Source organism: Colossoma macropomum, unplaced genomic scaffold, assembly GCF_904425465.1.
Source record: "Colossoma macropomum unplaced genomic scaffold, Colossoma_macropomum, whole genome shotgun sequence".
NCBI classification, from domain to species: Eukaryota; Metazoa; Chordata; class Actinopteri; order Characiformes; family Serrasalmidae; genus Colossoma; species Colossoma macropomum.
The window spans coordinates 3,515,899-3,533,771 of record NW_023494804.1 but is presented as its reverse complement, the minus strand read 5'-3'; the positions used below and the strand labels follow the sequence as shown (position 1 = coordinate 3,533,771).

General features: G+C 38.9%; 1 protein-coding gene across 1 annotated transcript; it reads right to left on the bottom strand.

The window, feature by feature from the left end:
- Positions 1-4,469: 4,469 nt before the first annotated feature.
- Positions 4,470-13,604, bottom strand: tlx3b (T cell leukemia homeobox 3b). Its single transcript, XM_036595275.1, has 3 exons — positions 12,830-13,604; positions 9,140-9,377; positions 4,470-4,714 (listed from the first exon to the last, which is right to left on the bottom strand). Exons 1-3 carry the CDS (start codon positions 13,266-13,268, stop codon positions 4,504-4,506), a joined length of 888 nt encoding a protein of 295 aa, XP_036451168.1. The 5' UTR covers positions 13,269-13,604; the 3' UTR covers positions 4,470-4,503.
- Between the last annotated feature and the right edge of the window lie 4,269 nt (positions 13,605-17,873).

The window sequence follows — 17,873 nt, the reverse complement described above, 5'->3', positions numbered from 1 at the left end:
AGAAATAACTTTGACGAAAGTTAAAAATGCAAAGATTAGAAATTAAATGACCTTATTCGTACATTCTGTAAAAATCAGATGATATGAAGGATTTTCTCAGAGGGTCTTCTTATCCCTGTTAGGGGGGCATCTTTACCCGATGGTGACAGGCTAGTATTTTTATTTTTGTGATATAAAATGCGACCCAAATGTTGCTCTAGTTTATTTCCTCAAACTGAGGTCTGGTCTATGCATCATCATCGAGCAGATCTAAAGTCTATTGTAATTTTACAGTACGTTGTTCTTAAGGGGCATCTCTCTCTATGTGGTTTTAAACTGGAAACCATGCTGACATTGAAAATCTGGCAACCTCTGAGAGAAAGTCAGCTTATTTTACATGCATAATTTATATAATCTAAGATCCAGTGCTGCACATTAAGACCTGTGTTGGTTCAATGTAATATTTTAGCTTGAGGGTTTATGCTGTTATCATAAAATGCAACTCAGAAATATTAATGTAGGACTGTATTGTAATGTTTTGATGTCTTTTTGGTGTTGTTTTGGTGTTTGATGGTGTTGTTTTGTCTGGAAAGATGTTTTGTCTAAAAAAGTGCATTTTCTGTTTCAACCTTCAGCCACCAGAGGGTGCTACAGTATTGCACTAATGCTCCATTCATCTCGCTGAATGATCTCATCATCCCAGTGGGCCTGGAGGGGGTCCAGCAGGTCAGAGGACTTCCTGTGTGGATTAGTCAGGTCAGTGAGTGTTTATTAATGACCGCCGTCCCAGACTGCACTCACTCAGCTCCTTATCAAGCAGCACCTCCTGCATGTCGAAGAGGAGCCGGCACGTGCCAGCGTTAAACATCCATATAGCCGGTCCAAAGAGCTCTATGGCGGGACTCCAGACTCACCTACCAAGTATTTTAATGCAGGGGGGGGTGGGAGGGGGCTATGTTAAATCACTTTATAATGGACACTGCTCCATTTGCCCCCACCCAGCTCTTTCAAGCGGGTCAATTCCTGAGAGTCAGCATTTGGAGGATGGTGGGGGGGTTTGGGAGGGGTGGTAGAGGGCATAAAGGCATGTTTATGATCCCATAGGATCCTGCATTTATCTCAGCGAGGCACCTAAGTGCTTCTTTGCTGTGGCAGGCATAATCATCTTCGGCCAAACAGCGATACTGCGTATAGGCTTCATCGCTCACTGAGAGCCTTGGACTAAAGCATTCAAAAAAAAAGAAGAAAGAAAATAGCCCAGACGACTCAGGTTAAAGTCAAAAAGGAGTTTTTAATTACATTTTGGCTATTTACATATGAATTACAATATATAATACACTCATTTGTATGCAACTGTGCTCCTATCTCATTACATTTACAGACATTTTATTCATTACCATTTTTATCACACATTTTTACCCTCCTTCATCACTGTACAACCATTTTTAAAAGAGTTCAGTGCTTTCCCGCTCACTGATTCGTGTTGAAATAATCTCTCTAGTCAAGGAAAGATGATGAGCCTAAAACCTTAAAGGGCCCATTTTATGGAAAACCAAAATTTCCACCATTTTATAAAATAAAAGCTTTCGATAAACATTGTTAAAAGGGAATTCCACCATTTTTTCAAAGTTTCTGCATAATTAATTAGTTAGTAATGTAAACAGTTTTCTTCAGAGTGGTTTGGTGTGAAATGCTCCGTTCTAGAGAAACGTACTGAGTCAGAATTGTTCACAGTGGTGGTGATAGGAACCAGACGTCCACCTCTAAAAGGTCCCTCACAGAAAGTTACTACATGAAATGGTTATGAATTCACTGCCTGATGACTGAGACACTGTTTTATGATAGTTTTGAGAAGATTTTGGCCTTAAAATTCTTTCATGATGGAGGAATACATAATATGCAGGGCGCTGTGAGGCAAAATAGTCCCAGAAGAAAACTTATTTTTTCAGATTTATCAATATGTTCCATCATCAACATTCAATATAAAACTTGTGTTGCAGTCATGGTGACGTCTGGTTCCTATCACCACCACTGTAAAGACATCTGAACCATTTCACACTAAACCCCTCTGAATGACTCTGTTTACATCTGAACCACTTAATTATACATAACTTTAAAAAAACATCCCAGTCCATACAGTCCATATTTGGAAATTAAGCTGTAAAAACAGTCTGTTTCTGTGATGTCATGAAAACTCATTTACATATATCCGTTTTCAGCCTACAGCAATTTCGCTCGGCCTGTTCACACTGAAGTTATAAGGATTTTGTCAGCCTTTGAATGGGATACTCTACAAGGCCAATCAGAGCAGAGCTCATTTACATGTGTCAGACTTAAAGGCACGGCCTGTTTAATTCTAAGGGATAAACAGAGGTTGAAAACAATTATCACGTAATAATGAACCATGACATAAAAACATACACAAAAAATAAAATACATAAAAATTGTAGAATATGGGCCCTTTTGGGACTGGTGTCCAAAGTAAAATTAGTGTGTTATAGCAGAATAGCCCTTGACTTTACAAAAATCTAAGCATTACTGTAATAACGAGAATGATTAGCGATTGATCAGCTGTGCTGTGCAGGGTGGATTATGTGTCTTAGCCTATCTGTGTGTTCATATGTGTTTATATGCCTGTTAGCTTTTCCACCAATGGTCAAAATGCCCAGAAGAGGGCCATAAGAGGTCAGGCAACTGACATTCTGAATAATTTATCCTCCGTTATGTGTCTCTCCATCGTTAGTCCTGTGCAAGATGGAGGTAAAGATGGAGAGACATATGGGCACAGTAGCAGAGACGTGATGCATCGGTCTGTCAATATGTTAGCGTGGAGCGGAGGGCCAGGCTGACCTACTGCACTCCATGGGTCATTTATAACATGTCATTTTAACTGGAGCAAGAAGGATAATCCCTATGTCGGCCTTTTTCATTCTGCTCATACAGAAAACGTCCACTTCTTCAGAGGGTCTTGCTGTTTGCTGGCCAAAATCAGTCGCTCGTTGTTTTTTTCTGCTGGAGTCCTTGACTTTGGGCAGCCTGGCCATCGAAGTGCCAGTACTTCATTCCAGTCCAGTGGTCACCAGCCCTTCTCCTGGAGATCTGCTGCCCTGCTGAGTTTCAGCTCCAACCCAAATCTTCCACACTTTGGCCCAATCCCATTTCACCCCTTGCCCCTAACACTTAGCCCTATTTCTCCGTTTTGAGCGTTCACGCCTAGAGCTAAAGTGTCCCTATTTTTTGAGGGGTAGAGGGGGAGGGCGATGTGTTAGGGCTACATGACCCTCCAAACGATGGTTTCAGACGTACACTCCAAACGGAGTGTTATGGGAAAAATGAAAAACCAGCACGACGGCTGAACAAGTGACCAAAAACACAAATGTTAGTATTTTCTCCGTTTAAAAACTGCGCTGTATCTTAGTTTAATGTCGTTTCAGTGTATTATGGTCCTTTTCTTCATAACAAGCATTAAAATCGGTAGTAGTTTGTTGATGTTTCGGTGGCTAGCTAGCTAAATTTCCCATGGAACAGGAAAATTCAGACAAGAAGCTGGTGAATATCTGACTTCAGTGACTGATATCACTGAAGAATTAGGGGTGGGTGATAATAAATAATTGCCCCCCTCTTTGAAGGCATATGAGTCCCTAAATGTAACTAAAGCCCAGCAGTGAGGAGCTGAACTTTACCCTCCTCTGCTGTCACTGCAGACTGGCAGTGTCGCCTACAGAGCAGCGCCAGTAGCTGTTAATGAAGTAATGCTCTCTTTATTTAAGGGTCTTATTCTGTAGGGAAAGATTTCAACCACGACCCCTCATAACTCAGTTCCAAGGGGCAAAGAGACACTCGAAAACAAGGAGTAGGGGTACAAATAGAAAATGGGATTGGGCCTTTATCCAGCTGACGATTGTCTTTGGAAGTTCTTGATTAGCTGGATCAAATTCTTGAAAATTTCCTGAAAGGTTTTTGGCTTGGACTTTTAGAAAGAGTCTTGTACTGTTATCTAATGTTTACATCATGCGGAGGTTCCTTTATAATTGCCCATCTCTTTTACAAAAGAACCAAAAGAACCACCAAAAGCAGTGGTTCTGGGGACCCCCAAATGGTCCACATTTTTGCTCTATATATATTGTGAAATGGGATCAAGTAAAACTGTGGGATGTCTAGGAGTCACTGACCTAATCCTTTTAATGCCAATCATCGTCGTTAAAGAACCATCCACTGAAAGGTTCTTTAGGACAGTGGTTCTCGAGCTGGTCCTCAGGGACTCCCAGACGGTCCACACTGTTGCTCTATCTCTGTGGTTGCGAGTTGGGTTGGAGCACAGTTGTAGGGTCCCCGAGGACAAGTTTGAGAACCACTTCTTTAGGGAACCCAAAGCGGTTCTTCTATGGCATCGCTCCTGCAAGCTCTTTTGCCACCTTTATTGTTAAAATCGTAGCATGTGAGATTTGGGTTGGAGACAAATCTTCAAAAAGTTCCGATCTCCTCCAGGACGAAGGCTGCTGACCGCTGCTCCGAGTCGGTAGCTCATACGAGTGCCGCACCCAGTTTGGTGCCCTCGTCGCCACACGCCCACGGCTGCAGGTTCTGCAGGGCAAACAGCGAGGAGTTGTGGATGCAGAGGGGGTCGGCAGGGACCGAGTCGCTCAGGGACTTCTGCAGGGCGTCGTGCTGGAGCTGGAGCATCAGCCGGCTGGCCTGCTGGCGCTCCGCCTCCCGCTCCTCAGCCGTCTGTCGCCTGGCAGAGAGAGTGGAGAGGAGATTGAAGGAGAACAGCAGAGAGCCAGGGATTTTAGTCTGACTTCATTTGTAACAGCTAGAACATAATGGTTCTCCAAGTAACGCATACAGAGACATTAAAACCACAGATAATGTTGGTGATGTGAAATTTAATTTATACAGCTCAAATTAAGTTGTAAGTTGCATTTTTAAAAATATATGAAAAATATTAAAAAATATATATTCAATTCCCAGCATGTCAAATTCATTAAAAGAGAAATTGCTGCTAGAATCAGTCCCACTCTCAAAATAATACAAAATAATACATACAGTTGTATGCAAAAGTTTTAACGTCTCTCATCAAACAACACTTTTTGTTGATTTTCTAAGTGAAACTAAGTTGACATATTTTAATGCTCAGTTACTGTTTATTTGGTGAATTTAACATATTGGGGAAAAATTAAATATAAAATATGGCCTGTGCAAAATGTATACCACATTTTATACTCTGTTGTATTTTTAAAAATATGGGAAATATATTGAAAATATAATTATTTCCCAATATGTCAGATTCATCAAAAAAAAAAAGAATAAATAAATAGAAATTCCGCACTAAAATGTGTAATTTTTTCTTTTTTTTCTTTTTCCTGGGTGTGTTGACTTATTTTCACTTAGAAAATGAACATGTGATATGACTGGGATGTCATATTTTTGCATTACATATTCTTCTTTGCACAAGCAATGTGTAAATTATTCAGACAGAGCTCTGATAAAAAATGAATTAATAAGTAAACAAATAAAAGCTCACATTTCTACATTTTACACACCAAAATTCACAAACTCACAAATTACAGATCAGCACTTCCAGTTCTGCCTAACTGAGTTCAAAGCCTAATCATTAATGTGTTGCACTGTATTAGAACCTGATATCAGTGTCATTTGTGTTGGTCCTGCACTGTAAAGTAACCTAAAATTTAAAATACCGAGTTTATTGAATTCTGATTACAGGTTAACCGAACATTTCACAAATACAAATTTAAGTTAAAATGTGAAGCCTGGTTACTTTTTTGACGATGTCTTTAGTGAACAGGGCTGCAGTACAAAAATTTAGCTCATCTCTGGAAACGCTGCCTTTGCCAGAGATTTAGAAATAAATTGCGTCACCCAATTATTTTAATTGGTGAGGTTCAATCCACTCAGACTCCATGGCTGATAATGTAAACAATAACTGCTCATTTCTTCTTAGTGTTTATGACTTGAGCTTGAATTACAGCTACAGTGGTAAGAAATACATTACAGTGCCAGCAGGATCTCAGCGGGACTGACCTCAGCAGCGTAATTGATCTTAAAAATCAGCGATTGTGTTTTGAAAACTGATGCCGGTCGTCTTTAAAGACACAACCTGGGTTCATTCTCACCACAGCAGACAGAAAATTCAGAGAATCAGAACATTTAGTAGAAAATGTAGCAGCTCATATTGTTAAATGGGCCAGGTGTTGTCAGACGTGCGTCTCGTGCCTCTTATTGATGAGTCTTAATAACGTTATTACTATTTATGATGAGACACATTTTGAGAGTCACTTTACTCCGTGGCTTAAACGCCTTTTAGTTCTGGTAATTAGGCTGCACCATTAAAAAAATGGTTTTGCAAGGGTTCTTTAGTAAAGAAAATGGTTCTATATAGAACCATGAACACTCAAAGAACCCTTTGCAAGATTAAAAAGTTTTTGCATCATAAAAGCGCATCATAAATTCTTAAGATCGGTGGAGAACGTGCTATAGATGGTTCTATACGGAACCTTTTTGAAAAAGATTCTTTTTAGTACCAAAGAGTGCGAAGTCTTTTGTTACAAGCTTGACATCATAACAACAGAGGAACCTTTTTGGTGCTAAATAGTCTTTTTGAAAAAGATTTTATATAGAACCATCTACAACACATTCTCCACCAATCTGAAGAACCTGTTCATGATGCAAAGAACTCTTTAATCATAAATCATAGTACAGGGTTCTTTGAGTGTTCAGGTTCTATATAGAACCATTTTCTTTACTAAAGAACGCTTAAAGAACCATATTTTTAGTGTGTAGTATTAGGAGTTCAATGAAAATTGTTACTTGTTTTTAGTCAAAATAGTAAGTAAATAAATAAATAATAATAAATAAATGATGTTTTGAAACTTTGACATTCTGAAGTATGAAATTCCTAACCAAGCTTTGAAGTGGCGAACCTAACAGCACATTTATTTATTTATTTATTTATATATTTATTTATTTATTTATTTATTCATTCATCTATCTATCTATCTATCTATCTATCTATCTATCTATCTATTTGTTGGTTGGTTGGTTGGTTGGTTATTTTAGATCCTACCTATCTAGAAATCATTAATTTCAAAAATAGGTGTTTTTCTCTTCATAGCATCAACATGTAAATATCTATATGTAAATATCAAGAGAACCCAACTCTGGTTCTGGAGTGTCAGAGTGATTTTCCTTCTTAAACGCACCTGATTCACCTTCACATTATGACCTAATTTGGAACTGAACTCAACTCATATTCAGCCATCACTGTAATGTTAGGTGTGACTAGCAACTCGTGAAAGTGCTGGCAAACAGCTAAACAGAGCGGTTCTGCTGTGTTTGCTGATTGAGCTATACGCTCTTTAAAAAGATGGTTCTTCAAGGGTTCTTTAGTAAAAGGAGTGGTTCTGTTTAGAATCATGAGTTCTATATAGAACCATTTTCATGCTTAAAGTGTTCTTTGCATGGCAAAATTGTTCTTCATATTAATGGAGAATGTGTTGTGTATGGAACCTTTTTGAAAATGGTTCTGTGTAGCACCAAAAAGGGTTCTTGTGCTGTTACAGTGTCAAGCTTGTAACAACAAAATTCATTTAAGCATACACATGGTTCTATATAGAACTACAGAAACATTCCCTTTAAGAACCGTATTATTTAAGAATGCAGGCCAGAGCTGAAATGATGTGAAGTCAGACTGAAACTTGACTTCATATCAGCTCACTGTTTACCAATAGCACATCAGTGAAAACGCCTCACGTTTATTAGACTCATGGCTAATAAATCCGCAACACGTCCTCTTCTCGGTAACCGGTGCTTCGATACGAAGGTTTTGTGTCCGCAAATCTACGAGTTGAAACTTTCTGACCTGACAGGAACGCAGAAGGCCAATGACCAAACTGTTGGACTCTCTGTACCTGCAGACCTTCGGTTCTAATTTAGTAAAAAGAAATTAACTTTGAAATATTCAAACTAAACAGCAAATCTGCAAAACGCTGAACTTACATAAACATGCACACTCAGAAAAAGATGGTTCTTCAAGGGTTCCTTAATAAATAATTCTGTTTAGACTCATAAATTATATATATACCCTTTTTGAACATGGTTCTATATAGCACCAAAAATGGTTCTTCTAGTACAAGCTTGATATCATACACGTTAAAAAAGATGGTTCTTCTAGGGTTCTTTAGTAAAGAAATTGATGGAGAATGTGCTGTAGATATTCTACATAGAACCTTTTTGAACATGGTAATATATAGCACCAAAAAGTGTTCTACTATTGTTAAAACTTTGATATCGTACACACTTTAAAAAGATGGTTCTTCAGGGTTCTTTAGCAAAGAAAAACAACAAGAACACTCAAAGAAGCATTTGCATGATTGACGGGTTCTTTGCATGGTGAAAGTGTTCTTCAGATTGATGGAAAATGTGCTGTAGATCTATATAGAACCTTTTTGAACATGGTTCTATATAGCACCAAAAAAGTGTTCTACCATTGTTTAAACCTTGATATCGTATACACTTTAAAAAGATGGTTCTTCAGGGTTCTTTAGCAAAGAAAAACAACATGAACACTCAAAGAAGCATTTGCATGATTGAAGCGTTCTTTGCATGGTGAAATGGTTCTTCAGATTGATGGAAAATGTGCTGTAGATGTTCTGTATAGAATCATTTTGAAAATGGTTCCAAACAGGGTTCTTCTTTTGTTACAAGCTTGATGTCGTCACAAAAGCAGAACCCGTTTTGTTGTTATATAAAACCATTTTCCAAAAGGTTCTATATGTAATTATTCTCTATCAATCTGAAGAACTATTTCACCACGCAAACAACCATTTCAACCATACCACAAGATGCTTCGATGTAGAACTTATTGTTCTAAATAGAACCATAGAACCGTTTATTAAAGAACACCTGAAGAACCATCTTTTTTAAGTGCTGTCAAACAGTGATTAGGGTTTATGGAGATGTTGTTTTCTGCGTCTAACTCAAGAGGACGTTATTGTATTTGCTGAAAACTAAAGTTGACAAAATGGGAAGATGTTAATAATAATTCTAATAATTCATGTTTACAGTAAACCTCACTCCATGCAGAATTTCAGTTCCAGCCATGATCCGCCACACCGGCTCCAGCTAAGTGTCTCTCTCTCACCTCCATTTGGTCCTGCGGTTCTGGAACCAGGTTTTGACCTGCGCATCCGTCATCTTCAGGGTTTTAGCAAGTGCTGCCCGCTCTGCACTGGCCAGGTACTTCTGCCGGTGGAAGCGTTTCTCCAGCTCGCAGATCTGCACGCGGGAGAAGGACGTGCGGGGCTTCTTCCTCTTGGGGGGCGTGCGGTTCTGGTAGGGGTGACCAATGCGCCTGGCCACAGTGAAGGGCGCCAGGGCCGCTGGAAGGGGGCAGCAGGGGGTCATAGAGGGAAATAAGAGAAAGGGTTAAGTTACCATTAGTTGGCACATGTATTGCATTTGCTGGCTGCACACTGAGTGGACAAGGCTAAAGTGGAATTTGGAGTGCCAAAACTTTTTGTCTTGGGGGCCAAAAAGACAAAAAAATATTCAAATAAAAATGCAAATAAAGTAGGTGATGTATAACACTACACTCTACTTTGTTATCAAAAAATTTAAAAAATGCAATTTTGGAATGAAAATAAGAATTTGCTGTTTGAGGTTATATGTAGTAAATATTTTAAAATATTAATGTTTGTCCTTTTACTGGGTGAGGAGGTGGGATTTTTTTGGTAGGCCAAAAATGTACACTTCGGTAAACTCAGAAATAAAATTAATTCTTCAAGAAATTGTTCTTATTGGAGGAATTTCAAAATTAAAATTAACCAAAATTTCCAACATTAATTTCAAAATCAAAAATTTGCAGACAGCTAATCTGTTTTAGTGTTTTATAGATGGTGATGGTGGTGTTAGTCTGTGCATGTTTTGGCCTTGGTTTTGGCACAGAAGCCTTTGTTTAAAAGCTTAAAAGCAATTAAATACAATATTTTTAAGAATTTTTAAGAAACCACAAATTTTGCAGCAGTGTTCAGATTTTTTTTTCCAGACTGCTCATCTGCTTCATTTTTTATATGATGTCTTGGGGGAGGGCATAGGGTGGCATGAGTTGCTACATTTCTTGCTCTTGGTGATGGCACACTGAGTGGACAAGGTTTGATTTAAAATCTATTCATTCTTTAAGAAACAGATTTTTGCCGAGACCACAATTAATTTTTTTTGGAGGTTGCTAATCTCTCAGATCATCTCTTACAGTGTTTTAGATGGTGATGAGGGCACTGAAAGGGCCAGGATAGTACAGTTATCGCTCTTGGTGGTGGCTCACTGAGTGGACAAGGTTTGGTTTAAAAGGTTAAAAGTTTAATAGATTCTTCTTATTTAAGAATTTCAATTTCTTTAGAGATCATAATCTGTAATTTCTGTAGAGATCATAATGCAGGTTGTGCTGTTAATCTGTCTCGGTACAAGTGACTATTTTATAGGATAACATGCATTATTTAGTTTATTTAGTAAATATATCGTCTTTGGTGATGTTGAGGCTTTGTTCACAATTTTGAAAAAAAAAACGTAAATCTAAAAATCTCTTCACAGGAGAAATAATTCACATAATTCGTAAAGTGAAACTAGACGCTCTGATGAAGCTGTAGTAGTGAAAACGTGGCATTAAAACGCACTTTAGCGGGCAGGTGCTGCGTTGAGGTATTGTTTAAAAGTTTAGACGCAATTTTTTAAAGAAATGCGGTCATTTTTCTTTTTTTTCGGGTTTCTTTTTTCTATTTTTTTCTTGAAATCTTTTTATAGACAACTGTTTCGGTAGTTGTTTTGCCACCATCTCTTTCTATATTTATTTGCTACTGTGAATATATTGCATTTATTTATGATATTTTATAGTATTTTTTATTTTTATTTTTTAACCAAGAATGTGCAGAATGTACAAGCACGGGCTAAATTTTTGTCACAAGGTTATCTACTGATTTTCATGTAGGACCTGAATATATTCATTTATTCATTCAGCTGTAAGCTAATGAGCTCTACCATGAAAAATGACCCCCCTCTATTAAATTACACAAACCTCTAAAGTCAGAGCTGCGCGTGATGTCATTTTGGACATTCGGTGTATTTCTGTTGTATTTATTAGTCATTCTGGGCCTCTTTCTCTCTCTCCCTCTCTCTCTCTCTCTCTCTCTCTCTCTCTCTCTCCCTTCTCTTAAAGTGTGGAGAGCGCCTATAGGCATCCATAAATAACCCTGCTGAAATATTGATATCTCTTTATAAGAGCAGAGCGCTGAGATTGGCCTTTCTAAAGAAGACAGCGTTTGAATTCTTTATCAATCAGCCCGTTTTTACAGGCTTTAATAAAGCTCAGAGCTACAGCCTGCCATCAGCCTCCGTGATGGAGCACGTGCCTCAGAGAGTACGAGCGAAATGAATGTTCTTTTATATGATGTATGATCGGGGTTTGATGGCCTTTGTAGAACAGATTTTTTTTATTGTGTAGATTTTGAAAAATAAATTGCGATTCGCTCCTTTTTTAGCGCCAATTCAAAAATTACGCGAAAACAGCGTCACTGAAGCCAAATCAGTTCACCATTAAAAATGACTGTGTTCTCCTCTCTCTTCATCTTTTACAGCTCAGATTCCTTCATCTAGTTTACTGGCTTTGTTGTAATCTGGCTCTGTTGTTCTTCTTTGTTTTCAGTGAGTTTTAATGGACTTAACATTTTAAACCGGCCATTAATTTACAGGTTCTGCGCTGTTGGGTTTTGGATGCATTGCATTCATCCTACACTCTTAGAAATAAAGGTTCTGTTCAGGTACATATTTTGTTCATCAAGGTACAAACAACGTAAATGTTCCCTCAAAGGTACAACAGTGGTTCTAAGGTCTGATTGTGAACCTTAAATATGTTTTTCCAGGTGAAAAGTTCGTATTTGTACCTTTTCATAACCGAATGTTTTAAACAGAACAGTAAAATAAAAGCCTGGAGACGAGACGGGGTGTGTGGAGTCAGTACAGCTTAGAACATATCATTTCAGTGGATTATGGTTCAGTTATGTTCCCTGACTAAAGGTACTGAGATGGAGCCTGGAGGAACCACCCCAGTGACAGTTTACTACCTTTTTGTCTGACAGTGCAGGTTGAACACTACAGTTTATTATTATTATTATTATTATTATTATTATTATTATTATTATTATTATTATATTTTGTGTATTTATTATTATATTGGGAATTTATTTTGCTTTTTTTGGTGGTTAGTGGGATTTTTTCGTAGGATTTTCTTTTGGTATTTAATCTCTAATAGAAAACGAAATTTGAATTTAATAAGGTTTTAAATCTCAGTTTAGTTAAATTAATAGTCTACTTGTAAATGAAGCATTTAACAATTATGTATATATACACATAAAATTTAAATGTCAATATCTTTTAAATATTAATATTTACTTTCATTGTGTTTGTAATTTTTGGAAGTTTTGTTCAAAGTCTTTATTGTCCTTCATTAACTTATTTCCCATAAAGCCCGTAGAATGTAGTGGACTTGGCTTGGAAAACTAATGATATTGTCTAAATATGAATTCTATGTAGAGATGCTTAAACGCAACATTAGTGGACTTTTAATTTGTTTAAAAATAAGAGTAATAATACCTTTTCTAAATAAATGTATAGATATGCAGCTATAGGCAGAAATATGATGCTCATGTATGGATCCCATTTTATTTGTCACAATTGCACGTTTTATGCATCTATAAATCTTCTTATTTTATTTATTCCATAAAATGCGCGCGCCCTGTGGGCGCTCGATTGAACTGAACCGAAAATCAACGATGTTATTTACCTGCAAACCGGTCCTTGGCGAAGCGCTGGCTGCTCTCCATCCAGGGGAAGCCGATGCCCCCCAGACCGGGCGCCGCGCTGGCCAAAGGCGGTGGGACAGCAGCGGCCAGTGGCCGGTGGGCCGGGACCCTTATGACCCCACCAGGGGTGAGGGTTAGGTTGACCCCGTATGGCCTGGCCTCCTCATACGGAGCTGCGATGCCATGGAAAGCACCGGTCACCGCTGGGTACGGGGTCGCGCTGGCCCCGGTCGGGCTGCCCAGCGGGTAGCCGCCCTCGCTGACCCGCTCAGAGTCCGAGCTGGCCTTCGAGGAGTTCTGCTGAGAATCCTGGTCAGTTCCGCTGAGGATCTGGTCGATGCCGAAGCTGATGGGCTCGTGCTGGGTGGGATGGGGAGTGTGGCCGGTGCCGCTCGGGCTGGAGCTTGAGGCTTGCTCCATGGCGCGAATTCGACTCAGCGCGCTTTTCTTATTTACAGCGTTATGGTCGCGAGCGCAGTTTCAGAGAAATCCAGAATCTCACCAGCGCCGTTTGGAGCTCATTCCACCAACAAAGACGGTCTGCAGAGGAGGAACCGCACCACTCAGACGCTGCTGAGTAGAAAATCTATTTAAAAAATCCAGCTTAAATGATCTTCTCGGATCTTCTGGTCTTCAGCATCGGATCTGCTGGGGCGCGTTGGTCAGCGGCTGGAAAAGTTTTGGCGTCCTCTCAGCGCGCAGAACCCCCTGCACGAGCTCTCCTCGCGCTCTTTCCTGTTTTCATTGGTCACTTTCTGGCCTCTCCTCTCCCCATTGGCTTAAATGCCCGGATGACGTCACCCCCCAGTCCCAAACAGCGCTCCTGCTTCCTTCTTTCTTCTGGTCTCGCAGGGCTTCTCTCTGAGATCCGTCCGTTAGGATGACCCTCAGACAAGCACGGGCTGACAGCGCGGGGTGAGCGCGTGCTCGGTGTTTTCTTAATGAGAAGAAAGAACTGAAACCAGTTTTTATCCAGCAGGACTCCTTAACTGCTCCTGAGGAAAACTGACCACCTACAGCTCTCGGACAAATAAGAAACACCAGTTATTATTGTGTTATTATTATTATTATCATCATCATAATCATTATTATTATTATTATTAGTAGTAGTAATAGAGTATTAGTTCCATATAGAACAATTTGCATGCTTAATGGTTCTTTGCAGGGTGAAATAGTTCTTCAGATTGTTGGAAAACGGTTCTTCTATTATTACAAGCTTGACATCTTAACAACAGCAGAACCCTTTTTGGTGCTAACTCAAAACGATTCTATGTAGAACAATATACAACACATCCTTCATCAGTCTGAAGAACCATTCACCATGCAAAGAACCATTTAAGCATGAAATAGTTCTATAAAGAATTCATGGTTCTAAATAGAACCATTGTCTTTAGTAAAGAACCCTTGAAGAACAATTTTTTTGGAGTGTAATAGTAGTAGCAGTGGTAGTACACTTTTAAAAAAAGATGGTTCTTCAAGGGTTCTTTTGTCACGGTAGTTGTTCTATTTAGAACCATGAGTTTTATAAAGATGCTTAATGGTTCTTTGCATGCTAAAATAGTTCTTCAAAAAGGAGAACTGTTCTATATCGCACCAAAAAAAAGTTTTCTGTTATTACAAGCTTGACGTAACAACAGCAGAACCCTTTTTGGTGCTATATAGAACTCAAAAAGATTCAATATGGAACCATACACAGCATATTCTCCATCCACCTGAAGAACCATTTCAGAACCATTAAAGTACGAAATTGTTCTATAAAGAACTCACTCATGGTTCTAAATAGAACCATTGTCTTTACTAAAGAACCTTTGAAGAACCTTATTTTAAAGAGTGTAGTAGTAGTAGCAGTGGTAGTACACTGATGATTCTTCAAGGGTTCCGTAGTAAAGGCAGTGGTTCTATTTAGAGCCAGTAGTTCCATGTAGAACTTTTTGCATGATTAAATGGTTCTTCAAAGGTTCTTTATAAAAGCAGTGGTTTTATTTAGAACCACGAGTTCCATACAGAACCATTTGCATGCTTGAATGGTTCTTTGCATGGTAAAATAGAACCAAAAAGGGCTCTTCTATTGTTATAAAATATTAATGTTGTTGTAAGAATCATTTCACCATGTAAAGAACCATTTAAGCATGAAATGGTTCTATATAGACCTCATGGTTCTAAATGGAACCATTGCCTTTACTAAAGAACCTTTGAAGAACCATCTTCGTGTAGTAGAAATAGCTATGTGGTGCCCTGTTTATTTATTTATTTGACTAATAATAGCAGAACCTTTTTGGTGCTATGTAGAACTAGTTTTCCAGAACCGTTGAACCCTGCCTAGAACCACATATGTATTCCGATGGTTTCTTCGAATTGCCTTTTCCAAAGAACCCTTGAGGAACCACTCTTAAGGGTGACGTCACACAACTTAGCGCTAATTCAGCGTTCAGAAGTGTTTTAAAAGCTCTTTTATACTTTTCCCCACTGTCACGTGACCTCGGATGGCACTAAAACACCGGAGAGGCTTTTATATCACGTTTTATTGTTGCTTGTTTATGGAATACGAAATGGGCAGCGTGGGCGCGCGTGCGCGCACGTCCTGGTGTTCTCCCACCGTTTAGACTAATCAGATGAGCGCGAGCCTCTTTGAGGAGACTCTAATTTGATGAGCTTCATATTTTGGCCATCGATCCTGGGTGAGAAACTCGAGCTGCGGATTAAAAGCAGCTCCGTCATCCGGGCCTGCTGTGGCCTGAAGCGGCAGGAAATTGGTGCTTTTGCCCCAGTGCCGCTCACTGCGCACTGAGCACTGCGCTTTATTGGCTGAAGGAGATCTAGATTAATGCTGCATTTATTGATTGCTGCTGGCTGAGGGCCGTGCTGCTGCTGAGACGTCCTTAATAATGCACTTCTAATTAATGACTGTTGATAGCGCATATGCTGCGCCCAATAATAATAATAATAATAATAATAATAATAATAATAATCATAATAATAATACAGGTACACCTATTGTGGTAGATCACATATATATGTGTCATTTCAGTCTTTTGATTATAAATACATTGTGCGTTCTAGGAAAGTCTTTCTAGGAACTAATTTCTAATTAGTTTTAACTGCGTCGTCTCGCAAGATGTCAATGAATCTGCTGCGCATTTATTCAAGATATTTTTACTTCATTTTTGGCTATTTATGTGACTAATAAGCCTTAAACCATCAGACAAGGAAAAGCTCGTCATGTTGTGCGGAAATACGCAAAAAGCGCCGTGGAGAGCGCACAATTTGGAAAATGTGCCTTTTTGGCGCTATAGAAAACACAACATTGCGCAAAGTACGCTAAGGGAGAACAGAAGAGCGCACAGTGCACAAGAGAACATGCAGGCGCGAAAATTGCACTAAAACAGAAATGCGCAGAATGCTTCGCGGAGAGCACAAAACGCGCAAATCAAAGCTCAGCACAATGGAACAAAATAGAAGGGCGCAAGTTGCGCTGTGGAGGAAACAGAAATGCGCAAAAAAAAAAAACGCAGCGATATGGAGGCACGCTGTCACGCGCTTATTTAATCAGCAGCGCCGGGGCAGCTGATCTAAAGTGGCTCCTTGTAATCCGCCGCGTAAAAGCGCGTGCGCTGCTCTGGCCTGTAGCCGCCGTGTTTGATTAGCTTCAGGGGCCGAGCACCAAATCCGTTTACTCTCCAGCAGTGGATAGTTTAATAGACCATTAGCGAGTGTGCTGATGCTAAAAAGCACCCCCCTACCCCTCCAGCCCCCCGGTCCCCCGGGACAGGGCTGAAGACTTCACCCCAGAGTGAGTGTCCCAGCAGCAGCCACTACTCTGATGCTCTTTTCATCACCAGTGAGTTCTCTTTACGCACTTTGACTAATGTTTGGCGCAATTTCTTTACGCTACAAGACAAGAACCTGTACATTTATGAAACGTATAAAACTATAAAACTTGAAACATATAATGAGCATATTGACGTATATATATATATGAGAAACACTATTGCAATTGTATGCTTAAATGGAGGTTAACATATATATGTGTATATATATATATATATATATAGCCTTTATCAATGAACCCTTGCGGAACCAGTGGTAAGAGTGACGTCACACAACTTAGCGCTAATTCAGCATTCTGAAGTGTTTTAAAAGCCCTTTTATCATTTTTTTTATCATTATAATATATATATATAGATAGATAGATGATAGATAGATAGATGTATTATATACATGTAAGTACCTACATGGAATAATATATATATATATATATATATATATATATATATATATATATGTAAAATGACAACATGTCCTATATCTGTTAAATTTAAGTAGGTGTGACCTCTTACGACTCTGTATTATTATTATTATTATTATTATTATTATTGTTATTGTTATTATTATTATCATGGGTACTGTGATGATTTGTTTTTGGTTATCGTTACTTTTGTTGTTGTTTTGTTGTTGTCTCTGGTACTCTTGATGTTACTGTTACTATCGATGGTGTTATTCTCATTTTTTAATTATTATTATTATTAGTTTGTCATTGTTGTTGCCATGCGGCAACACTGAAATCTGTAATTACATAAATATCACAGCAGAATGTTTAATTAAGCATTTTTAAAGGTCCAGATCTACTGTTTCGAAATTAGCATATCAATTAACGACACACTTAGGCGAATTAAGAAAAAAAAACTTGTTTGGAAAACCAGAATAACGCATTTATGAATGTATTATGTAGGTCTTATTTGTCTTCATCATCTTTGTCTCCACTTAAACAAAAAAAAGATAAGAGCTGAATGAAAGTCCCTCCATCAGGCAGCAGCTAAAAATCGCTGCAGTAATTAAGCTGATCGTGTGCGCGCTCCCGGGGGCGCTGGGTTATTATTGCGCGCGCTCCCGCGCTCATCAATCCTGCGCTTTAGAGCATATGCAAAATCTACGAAGAAAAAAAATCATAAAAAATAAAGTAAAAAATAGAAAATAAAGGCAGCCGCGCTGCTGCTGCTATTGCTGCAGCTGCTGGTGGTGAATAAT

Coding starts and splice junctions, on each gene's coding strand:
- tlx3b (XM_036595275.1), bottom strand. CDS start 13,268: ATGGAGCAAGCCTCAAGCTCCAGCCCGAGCGGCACCGGCCACACTCCC. Junction 9,378..12,829: donor CGCCAAGGACCGGTTTGCAG/GTAAATAACATC, acceptor GCCCCCTTCCAG/CGGCCCTGGCGCCCTTCACT. Junction 4,715..9,139: donor AACCGCAGGACCAAATGGAG/GTGAGAGAGAGA, acceptor TCTCTCTGCCAG/GCGACAGACGGCTGAGGAGC.